The 11,865-nt window shown below is 42.7% G+C and overlaps 1 protein-coding gene across 1 annotated transcript in view; it reads right to left on the reverse strand.

Moving 5' to 3' along the window:
- Positions 1 to 10,094, reverse strand: part of LOC107291224 — a gene marked incomplete at its 3' end in the record, with an annotated part of 62,130 nt that extends 52,036 nt beyond the window's left edge. The window contains exons 1-3 of the mRNA XM_015820196.1: positions 9,906 to 10,094; positions 8,544 to 8,879; positions 4,639 to 4,966 (exon numbers count right to left, since the gene is read on the reverse strand). Of these exons, the coding sequence (XP_015675682.1) occupies positions 4,639 to 4,966; positions 8,544 to 8,879; positions 9,906 to 10,032 (791 nt within the window). The remainder of the gene's footprint in view (positions 1 to 4,638; positions 4,967 to 8,543; positions 8,880 to 9,905) is intronic.
- Positions 10,095 to 11,865: the final 1,771 nt, after the last annotated feature.

An 11,865-nucleotide genomic window follows, 5' to 3' on the forward strand; every position in this document is an offset into this window, starting at 1 on the left:
AATAAATATTGAATAAAAAGCCTGCTCTAAAATACCCCATATAAAACCCCTAGCAAAGCCCAATCAAAACTACGCCAGGCCGGCCGCATGGAATAGATGGGTTTTCAAGGCTCGGCGGAAGAGGCGCAGGTCCGTAGTTGTACGTAGGTCGGGGGGTAGGTCATTCCAGAGGGCAGGAGCTGCCACAGAGAAGGCTCTCTCCCTGGGGGTCGCCAGCCGGCATTGACTGGCCGACGGCACCCTAAGGAGGCCCTCTCTGTGGAAGCGGACTGGCTGAAGGGAGATATTTGGTAGGAGGTGGTCTTGCAAATACCTAGGTCCATTGCCATGGAGCGCTTTAAAAGTTGTTACTAACACCTTGAAGCGCACCTGGAAGGCCACCGGGTGCTGGTGATTATCTATAAAAGTCTCATGGATTACTTGAGGGACCACCTTTCTCCCATAGCATCCACCTGGCTAATGCAAACATATAGGGTTGGCATATTTTGAGTTTCTTTGATTAAACATCTCAGAGGGCCCTGGAAGAATGAGTCCTCTACAGCACCACCTGCCACCAAATCTGGTTGCATAACAGAATAAAAGAGTTGGAAGGGACCTTGGAGGTCTTCCAGTCCAATTTCCTGCTCAGACAGGAAACCCTATACCAGGGGTAGGCAACCTTGGCTCTTTTATGATTCGTGGACTTCAACTCCCAGAATTCCTGAGCCAGCCATGCTGGCTCAGGAATTCTGGGAGTTGAAGTCCACAAGTCATAAAAGAGCCAAGGTTGCCTACCCTTGCCCAATACTATTCCAGACAAACATTTGTCCAATCTCTTCTTTAAAACCTCCAGGGATGGAGTACATACAACTTCTGAAGGGAAGTCATTCCACTGATTAATTGTTCTCACTGTCAGGAAATTTCTTCTCAGTTGTAGGTTGGTCCTCTGCTCGATTAGTTTCCATCCCACTGTACTACCGTTTAGAAGAGATGTGAAGACCTGGGTCGTTTCTCAGGCCTTTGGCAGGGAAGATTGATATCCTTTGATTGATTATACTTTTCATCTTTTATCTTAATCTTTTACTGGTTTTAGAGCAGTTTCTTTGAATGATTGTTGGGAGCTGCCCCAAATTATTGAAAGTTGGGTGGCATGCAGCTTTACCATTAGCATCATGGAAGTGATTTTCCAAAATCTTTTTCCTACCACAAAGAGTGAGTGACTGGCCCACAGGCACACAACTGGCTTTCTTGATTAACAACTAGAGTCTCCCCGTCTTAAGTCCAGTCTTTTTAACCACTGACTGGCTATCATTGCTAATTTAAATCCTGATTTCTGTCCCATTCTTCTCTTTCCCCAGATCTAACCAATCAGTAATTTCACAGTCAAGTGCATACAGAGAGGCAAGCCTCTGTGCAAGGCCATCATTTGAACTCTGCCACTTTTGCACATGGGTTGCGATATCCAAGCATGCACATAAGGGGTGTGGCTTGGGCGATGACATCACAACTCCTGGGTCATGCTGACCAAGGTTCAGTGGACACCCCTGTGCATGGGAAATATGATGATCTTCTAGTACTGAACTGCCATTCCAATCTGGCTGTATCCTATCACAGACAGCCAAATATTATAGACAATATAGACTGTGATCGCACAAACTTGTTTTTTTCCTTTTAATTATCTGAAAAAAAGAGTCTGCCTTTTTCTCCTGGTAAAGCAATGAGGCAGGATATTTATTTCATTTTTTTAGGGAAATTTAAGAACAGGGAAGATGTTTACATCCTGCTCTAATCTAGGGGAAGAATAGAAATTATTTTAGAAGGATGTAGTTGTTTTTTTTAAAAAATGTATTTCTTAGTTTTGTATCCCATCTTTCCTTCAGGAACCCTAGGTACCGTATTTTCCCCAAAATAAGACCGGACTGGAAAATAAGTCCTAGCATGATTTTTCAGGACACTCTTAATATAGGCCCCACCGCAAAAATAAGCCCCAGTTAAGATTCTCATCCAGACAGATGCATTTAGTACCGTATTTCCCCAAATATAAGCCCTAACTGGAAAATAAGCCCTAATGCAGTGGTTCTCAACCTTTTTAATGCTGCGACCCCAACCGGTCGTAAGTCGAGGACTAAACCGGTCGTAAGTCAAGGACTAAACCGGTCGTAAGTCGAGGACTAAACCGGTCGTAAGTCGAGGACTACCCAACCGGTCGTAAGTCGAGGACTTTCCCTGCCCGGGAGCGCCACGCATGCGTGGTTCCGCCCCCTGCGCCGGCCGAGGTGTAGCTGGCAAGCGGCAGAGACGGAGCAGGCCGACCACCAGCTGGCCCAGCCCAAGGGAGGAAAGGCACCCACCGGAAAAGGGGAAAAAATGGCAGACAAAAAAAATGGCGGACAAAAAAAAATGGCGGACAGCCTTGCTTGGCGACCCCCGTGAAATGGTCAATCGACCCCAAATGGGGTCCCGACCCACAGGTTGAGAACCACTGCCCTAATGCATCTTTTGGAGCAAAAATTAATATAAGACCTGGTCTTATTTTCGGGGAAACACTGTCACTTACGTGGGAATTCTTACATCTGTAACAATAACAGTCTCATCTCAATGGGATTTGCCTACCTTATTTGCCTACCGAAGGGGCATGCTATGGACCCTGTCAGTCAAGGAATTCTGGCTGAGGGGGTTCAGGAAGGGAGTCTTTTCTGCCGTGGTTCCATCCCTGGAACACTATACCCCCCCAAAGGTGAGATCTGCCCCCATGCTCTTGGAGTTCTGAAAGGGCCTGAAGAACTGGCTCTTCATGAGGCCCCAAGGGGACAAATCAGATTGAAAGTGGTTAATGGACTGAGATAAGATCCCACCTCCTCATTGTGTGCATTTTGCTCCCTTTGTTATTTTTTTAAGTCAGTGTTAGTGCTAATATTTATTTAATGTTTTCATATGTTATTGTATTGCTTTTATTGGTTGTAAGCTGAGTAGTCATCTCTTGGTGAGATGGGTAGCATATAGCAATAGTACTAAGACTTATATACTGCTTCATAATGCTTTACAGCTCTCTCTAAGCAGTTTACAGAGTCAGCATCTTACCCCCAACAATCTGGGTCCTCATTTTACCAACCTCGGAAGGATGGAAGGCTGAGTCAACCTCGAGCTGGTGTGAATCGAACTGCTGGCAGTTGGCAGAGTTAGCCTGCAATGTTGCATTCTAACCACTGTGCCACTATTACTGCGCTAAAGAAACAAACAACACATTGAGGTAGGCTGGTCCAGAGTTACCATATGAGCTTTAAGGCTGGGGGTGATCTTGACTTTTCCCAATCGTTGTCTAAACCTTTCACAGTGCCTCTCAAGATGTGTTTCTGCATATCTCATGTGTGAAACTTCTCTATTTGGTAGAAGATTGGATTTGAAGAAGTCTCCCTCGGTCAATTCTTTAGCTCTAATTGTTCTCTCGAGATAGTTGCATCAGAAAACCTGTTTGGGTAGATGTAGGGGTGACCTATAGCAGTGTTTCAATATTTGAGGCTTCCACAAAGAAGGGGGAGGTCAACCTATTCTGCAAAACACTTGAAGGCAGGACAAGAAGCAATGGATAGAAACTAATCAAAGAAAGAACCAATCTAGAACTAAGAAGAAAATTCTGACAGTTAGAAAATTTAATCAGTGGAATGGCTTGCCTCCAGAAGTTGTGGGTGCTCCAACAATGGAAGTTTTTAAGAAGAGATTGGACAACAATTTATCTGAAATGGTGTAGGATTTCCTTCCTGAGCAGGGGGTTGGTTTAGAAGACCTCCAAGGTCCCTTCCAAGAATATTATATTGTGTTCTGCTCTGCTCTGTTCTACTGTAGCAGATGATCAGGCTGAGTCTGAAGGAGGAGTTATGGGATGAGAAGCAATGGACAGAAACTAATCAAAGAGAGAACCAACCTAGAACTAAGAAGAAATTTCTGACAGAAAATTTAATTGGTGGGATGGCTGGCCTTCAGAAGTTGTGGGTGGAGATTTTAAAGATGAGATTGGACAGCCATTTGTCTGAAATGGTATAGGGTTTCCTGCTTGAGCAGTGGGATGGACTAGAAGACCTCCAAGATCTCTTACAACTCTGTTATTATGTTATTCACTTAGATAAAATTTTCTCTCTGTAGATAGACATTTAAAATATTGTGAGTAGGCTGTACACATCACCCTCCCAGCCTTCAAAAACATGGAAGGAGACAAAACAGCAAGGAAGGAACGGGTGAATTTGTGAAGATGGGCCATGTAAAAGATTTTGAGGAAGTTGAAAAAGAACTTGGGGAAATTCTAGATCTCTATAGATATGAGAAGAATGCGCTGGTAGTTTTATCACATACACATTAGCCTAAGATGCAAAAAACCCTAAGAAAAGCAAATTCGAAATGTTTGGAGAAACTCTACTTTAATGAAGTCATTTATATTGTTAGTAGGCTGTACACATCACCCTCCCAGCCATTATTTTCTGGCCTTTAAAAATGTGGAAGGAGACAGAATGGCAAGGAAGGAAAAGGTGAATTTATGAAGACAAATTCCTATCATAACCGCCAAGATTCTTTATTCTTGTTTTGTGTATTAAAGCTTTTTATTTTGAAGATACGTGGTTCTTGCTTCCTTGATGGAGCAGTGCCCTAAGGGGCTCGGCAATCTACTTACGAGTAGCCTTCCTGATGGTGATGGCTTCTGTGCGTTCTTCAAAGCAGCCTCCGGTTACTTTGCAGGCAAAGATGGTGCCCTTTGTCCATTGCTCCAAAGACACCGAATGGTTACTTCTCAACTTCTGACTTCCGTTAGCATCCGTCATCACCATCCCAGTCACACCCTCACTGCTGGGCTTGTCATCCACAAGCCAGGTGACCTGAGCGCTTTCAAGGTTAGGAGAAATCACAGTGCAGACTAGGACGGCTGACTTATTGAGTAGGCTTCTGTAAGATGGCTTGGTAATAAACATGGTGGGCTGAATCATGCAACCGTAGCACACTGTGGAGAAGGCCAGGAGAGAGAGAGATGACACAAGGATTATAATACTGTTTGAAGATAGTGCTTTTTGCATGGGGAGAAATCTTTAATAATTCATTAACAGTGACATACTTGCTAAGACGTTGCAAGCCTTAGTAGCTTCTTTAAAGATTAAAAAAATTTCAAGAAAACCGAGCAAAATGCTCGTTGAAAAGCTGCCTATGGCGGCACGTATTATATATGCGCAACATTGGAAAAATGAAAACATACCAACAAGTGCAAAGATTATAGGAAAGATTTTAGACTGTGCAGAAATGAACAAACTAACTCTAGAAATGAAAGACAAAGAAATTACTGAATTTCATGAGGTATGGGACATGTATTACAGCTGGTTAGAATTAAGGAATAAAAAAGTAAGAGAAGTAATGTAAATAATTGTTAATAAATGTAAGAGATATAGAACATAGTATTGTTAACGAAAAAGGAAAATGTATTGTTTATTGTGTATTTTGTTTGTTTGAAAAATAAAAAAATATATTAAAAAAAAAGAAAAGCTCTAATATCAAGGTTGATGTTTATATATTTACATCTATATCTACCTAGTTGTTTGACCAACCACTCACTAAATAACCCAACAGAGATTAAAAATCATAAGAAAGTACAACAATAAAATCATGAATTGTACTATCCTGGACAGAAACTACCCTTGCAGACCTCACGTCACTATCCTTGGCCCATCTAGCAGGCTGACCCAGTGGCTGAAGGAAGAACAAACGGTTAAGGACCTTTTTAAAAGTTGGCATGTAGATTATTTCTACTTTGGCCTATATTCTCTGTCTGGATTTCAAGGAACAAAATAAAATTGAAGCCTACTACATCAATAAAGGAGAATATTTGTAGCTCAGGCTTGAAATGAGGGGTCCTTGGTGCTCTCTGAGCTTGGTTATTTTCTTGCAGATGTTTCATTACTCAACTAGGTAACATGATCAGTGCTTCCGGTAGTAAGGAGTGGGATTTGCCCTCAGTTTATATTCAGTGTTTGCCAGAGTGGTCTTGGTGGTGTTTTTTTTTGGTTGGGCTGTTTACTGTTGACTTTTTTTTGGCAGTTCCTTGATTGGGATATTATTTACTTGATTGTTGGTCTGATGTTAATCACTGTTAGCAGATGACTAGCACTGAAGATGTTACCTAGTTTGGATAATGTGTGCAAGAAAACAACCAAGCTCAGAGAGCACCAAAGAGCCCCGCCCCCCCTAATATCACATCATTAAGCTAAACCCCAGTTAGATTACATTGTGAAAATCTGGTTAGCAGAACCTTCATAGGTCTCCACGGAGTTCTTTAAAGAGATGCATTTTCATAGATCTGCAAAACTATGATAGGGAGATGGTGGCCTTGAAATCTGTAAGTAGGCTGCGTCTTCAGTTTGAGCATGGGTTCCATGGAGATGGCTTTCCCTTAAATCTTAAGTCAGAAATGGTATAGGGTGTCCTGCTTGAGCAGGGAGTTGGACTAGATCAGGGCTTTTCAACCTTTTCACCCATTGTACCACTTTTAGGATATGGCAACATCCGAGTACCACCAGTTGCCTAGCAAGGTGTCCAAAACTTGATGACCCCAAAAAAAAAGAAAAAAAGAAAAAAGTGATAAAGTACAGGTAGTCCTCGACTTACAACAGTTCGCTTAGTGACTGTTCAAAGTTACAATGGCACTGAAAAAAGTGCCCCCCAAGCCACAGCCGAGCAAGACACCTGCCTGCCCGCCCGTCCGCGCTCTTCCTCCTGTCCGAGGTTTTCATTGTTGTGAGCATTTCTGTTGAGGATTGGCAGTGGGGGTGGGGTGGGGGGGTGTTTGGTTTTTATTCCCCCCGTCTGCTGGGTGGTTGCAGCAGGTTTTGGTCACGTCACATGACCCTGGGACACTGTGACTGTCATAAATATGAATCAGTTGCCAAGCATCTGAATGTAAATCACAAGACCCTGCAAGATGTTGCAACATTCCAGCTGATCGGCACTTCTTCTGGGCTCAGAAGAAGCACTAGGCTCACTGCTGCTTTCCAGCTGATTGGTTCTTTTTCAGGGCTCAGCAGAAGCACTAGGATCAGCGCCAAGCTCCAGCCAGAGGCTGGCGCTGATCTTGGCGCTTCCGCTGAGCCCTGACAGCCCTGCAGCTCCAGCCATCTCTCGCTCAGGCTTGTGCGGTGCTGCCACCGGTTCAGCTTATTCCCCTCCCCCACTACCACTTTTCTAGGATGGTCGCATACCACCTGCCAGGTGCCAATGTACCACAGGTGGTACCCGTACCACTGGTTGAAAAGCCCTGGATTAGATGACCTACAACGTCCCTTCCAACTCTGTTATTCTGTGTCTAGGATCCTCACCTGGCCTTCTCTATTAGGTTCCAATGGATGTGCAGATTCATTTTGAAAAAAGTTGTTTTAGGGATATCCAAGCCCTAAATCATATGAGGCTTTAATAATTTAATTTAATTTAATTTAATTTAATTTAATTTAATTTAATTTAATTTAATTTAATTTAATTTAATTTAATTTAATTTAATTTAATTTAATTTAATTTAATTTAATTTAATTTAATTTTTTAATTTAATTTAATAATTTTTCCACAAATTAAATGTGGATTCATGCAACTTCTGGAGTAGTAGTTTTATTGGGGTGAACCAAGGTACTTTCATAACTGTTTCAGCCATTGCATGTTGGATCAGCTGATGCTTCTGGATAGTTTTCAAATGCAGCCCTAGGTAGAACATACTGCAAGAATTCAGTTGCAACTTGATGAGGAATAATAATAATAATAATAATAATAATAATAATAATAATAATAATAATAATAATAATAATAATAATAATAATAATAATNTATTAATGGCCACAATTCTGCATATAATGCCCTTAATTTATATGGATAAGGAATGATAATTCCAGGCTGCAGTACTAGACTACAATCAATACAGTGTCTTCCAGATGGACTTCTCACACTTCTAGCATATCTTCAGAAGCATACATTAGGTCAGGGGTCCTCAACCCCCAGGCCGTGGCCCGGAACCAGGCCATGGCCCATTTGGAACCAGTCCACAGAAGCAGCGGGTGAGTATGCTCCCATGTGCAGCTCCCCTTGTGCAAGTGGCGGGTGTGTGTGCTCACACACAAAGCTCCATTTGCACGTAGCAATAGCAATGGTAGACTTATATACCGCTTCACAGTGCTTTACAGCTCTCTCTAAGTGGTTTACAGAGTCAGCATATTGCCCCCAACAATCTGGGTCCTCATTTTATCGACCTCAGAAGGATGGAAGGCTGAGTCAACCTTGAGCCAGTGAGAATCGAACTGCCAAACTGTTAGCAGCTGTCTCTCAACAGAAGTAGCTTGCAGTACTGTATTCTAACCACTGTGCCACCACGGCTCATGTACCCACTGCTCATGCAGAACCGTCTCCTCGTCCCCCCTGCCACCTCCACTGGTTCACAAAGCTGGAAAGCTTGGGAACTGCTGCATTAGTTGATGATCTGGCTAGATTGCTTCTTATCCATCCATCATTCTGTAGCCCATAAACTCTTGCCATTTTAGAGTCGCAATCCTCACCTTGACATTTGCTGGCATTGTACACTGTGATGTTTTGACTGCCTGGCGGGCGAGTCACTTTACAGGTGTAGAGGTCCCCTTTGTCCCAGCTCTCTTTGCTGATGTTCAGGTGGGCAAAACTGGAGTAACCACTACCCTTTCCTTCAACGGCTCTCAAGGCCACCTCTTGTTTCTCTTGCATCTTCACTCCATTCTTCAGCCATTCCACCTCAGCTTTTCCACTACTAAGGCTTCTCAAGAAGCATACCAGCTCCACATTGACCACTGAGCTCTGTTTGCCACAGCCGGGGGTTAAGATCTGAACATCAACTGGCTTCTGAGGTTGCCAGATGCAATCTGAGAATAGAAAGTAGAAAAATGTTATTGTTTGTTGGAAGAGCCATTCTTAAGAAATGCTTGTAGTTAGAGAAGACTATTTTCTTTACCGGAGACAAATTCCTTGTGTGTCCAATCACACTTGGCTAATACTCTACTCTACTCTACTCTACTCTACTCTACTCTACTCCACACTGCTCTCTACTCTCTACTCACCTATGTCCCTGGCATTCTGCCCACTAGCAAACAAGGAGAACATCACCTGTTTCTCCTTAACTAAACATGTAGAGGAAACAAGCCAAACTTAGATTCCAATGATTTTTTTTGAGGTTAGATGTACTTTGGAAGGGGTAGGATAAGCTTCCTATGATATTTGTGGATGCTCCATCACTGGAAGTTTTTAAGAAGAGACTGGACAACCACTTGTCTGAAATGGTAGAAGAATTCCTGCTTGATCAGGGGAAGACCTCCAAGGTCTCTTCCAACCCTGTTATTCTGTTCTATTCTAGTCCCAAACAATTTCTGTTTTTGAAGATCAAAGATGCTAAGCTTAACTGACTTTAGAAGTAAGTTGATAACCTGTTCAAGAGTCTGAACAGGATGTTATCTTCGGAATCTAGATGTTTGATCATCTCCAGATTGTCCTGATGGGCAACCCTGTCTCCTGACATCAGGAGAACCTGAAGGTGACTATAGCATGGCCTCAACAAGTGTGGTGCCCAGCTAATTTCATTTGGACTCAGAAGGTTAAGCAACATCAGGTCTGGGTAGTATTTGAATTGGAGAGTTTAGGGAATCCCAGTACTGTAGGCTGGACTGGCAAGTAAAAAAAAAAACCCATAAGAAGGAAACAGGAAAGCTACTTCTGTCCCATTGCCAAGAAAACAGCATAGATGCATCCTTCTATGGTCACCTTCTCTGTTTCTATACAGAACACTATTCCTACAAGCTGGACCTACACATCTGGCAGAGTCCCAGCTCCATATTTACTCATCAGGCCTATGGTGGCCTTAACCTCACATTGTTTACCCTCTTGAAGATACTTACATTTGTTTGTGAAGATAGCTGGGGGAAGTTCAATCTTGTCTTTTACAAAGCATTTGTAATTGATTTCAGAGGACCTGGAGGAAGAGATGGTGAGTTGACTTGTTGTGAACAGGACATCTCCACTCATTAGCTGTGATGAGAATTTTTTCTGTTCTGGAGGGTTAGGTTCCCACGTGATTTCCAAAGACTTTGAACCATGTTCAATGAGCAGGCAAGCAAAGGTTACCACACTAGAATCTTCCTTGCTGGAGCTACAGCAGGGCCAAAGTGGAATGATGGCAGGATCTTTTGGTACTATTGTAGGAGAGAGAGAAAAAGAAGAAGAAGAAGAAGAAGAAGAGGAAAGTGATGAGAAGTGACAGCAACCATTACAGGTTGGAAACCAATCTTAAAATGAATTCAGTTATGCTAAGTTAAATTTAATATAATTAATAGCAGGATCCAATCTGGATTAGTCATGGGGGATGAGAGGTTTAGTCTTCTGAGCTTTCAGATTCATGCTGGCACCCATCCTCAGGAAACTTCTTTCTAGCAGAGTGTGTGCTTTGCGCTAGTCTGTGTGTGGTATTTATATGGTGCCAGTTGTGTGTGGCTTTTTAGTTGTTGATTGGGGTGTTGATGGCTGGCTAGTAAGTCATTGGATGTTGTTTCCTTGTGCTGCCAAGCCCTCACCTCCTAAGTACGTGATAGGCTGGTGGTAAATCAGACTGCTGTTGACTGATTTATTTAAGGAAACAACAGCCAACGATTTAATAGCCAGCCATCAGCACCCCAATGAACAACTAAAAAGCCACACACTAACAGGCACCATATAAATATCACACACAGACTAGCCTAAAGCACACACTCTGCTAGAGAGAAGTTCCCTGAAGATGGGTTCCAGCATGAGTTGTTGATTGGGGTGTTGATGGCTGGCTATTAAGTCATTGGTTGTTGTTTCTTTAAATAAATCAGTCAACAGCAGTGCTGATTTACCACCATCCTATCAAGTACTTAGGAGGTGAGGGCTTGGCAGCACAAGGAAACAACATCCGATGACTTACTAGCCAGCCATCAACACCCCAATCAACAACTCATGCTGGAACCCATCTTCAGGGAACTTCTCTCTAGCAGAGTGTGTGCTTTAGGCTAGTCTGTGTGTGATATTTATATGGTGCCTGTTAGTGTGTGGCTTTTTAGTTGTTGATTGGGGTGCTGATGGCTGGCTATTAAATCGTTGGCTGTTGTTTCCTTAAATAAATCAGTCAACAGCAGTCTGATTTACCACCAGCCTGTCAAGTACTTAGGAGGTGAGAGCTTGGCAGCACAAGGAAACAACATCCAATGACTTACTAGCCAGCCATCAACATCCCAATCAACAACTAAAAAGCCACACACAACAGGCACCATATAAATACCACACACAGACTAGCCTAAAGCACACATTCTGCTAGAGAGAAGTTCCCTGAAGTTGGATTCCAGCATGAGTTGTTGATTGGGGTGTTGATGGCTGGCTATTAAATCGTTGACTGTTGTTTCCTTAAATAAATCAGTCAACAGCAGTCTGATTTACCACCAGCCTATCAAGTACTTAGGAGGTGAGGGCTTGGCAGCACAAGGAAACAACATCCAATGACTTACTAGCCAGCCATCAACACCCCAATCAACAACTGAAAAGCCACACACAACTGGCACCATAAACACCACACACAGAGTAGCGCAAAGCACACACTCTGCTAGAGAGAAGTTTCTTGAGGATGAGTTCTGGCATAAGTCTGAAAGCTTGAAAGAACAAAACCTCCAATGCCGGTGACTGATCCAAATTGGATCCTGCAACATTATCCCGGGTCCCATATGTTTGCCTTCATTTATGAAATGAATAACTTCTACCGAGTTTAATCCATTTAATTAAATTCAATTTTAATTCCAGTTTTGGTTATATTGTTTATGACAGGGCTTTTCAACCTTTTCACCCATTGTA

The sequence above is a fragment of the Protobothrops mucrosquamatus genome, unplaced genomic scaffold, assembly GCF_001527695.2.
Source record: "Protobothrops mucrosquamatus isolate PMUCROS unplaced genomic scaffold, P.Mucros_1.0 scaffold1085, whole genome shotgun sequence".
NCBI classification, from domain to species: Eukaryota; Metazoa; Chordata; class Lepidosauria; order Squamata; family Viperidae; genus Protobothrops; species Protobothrops mucrosquamatus.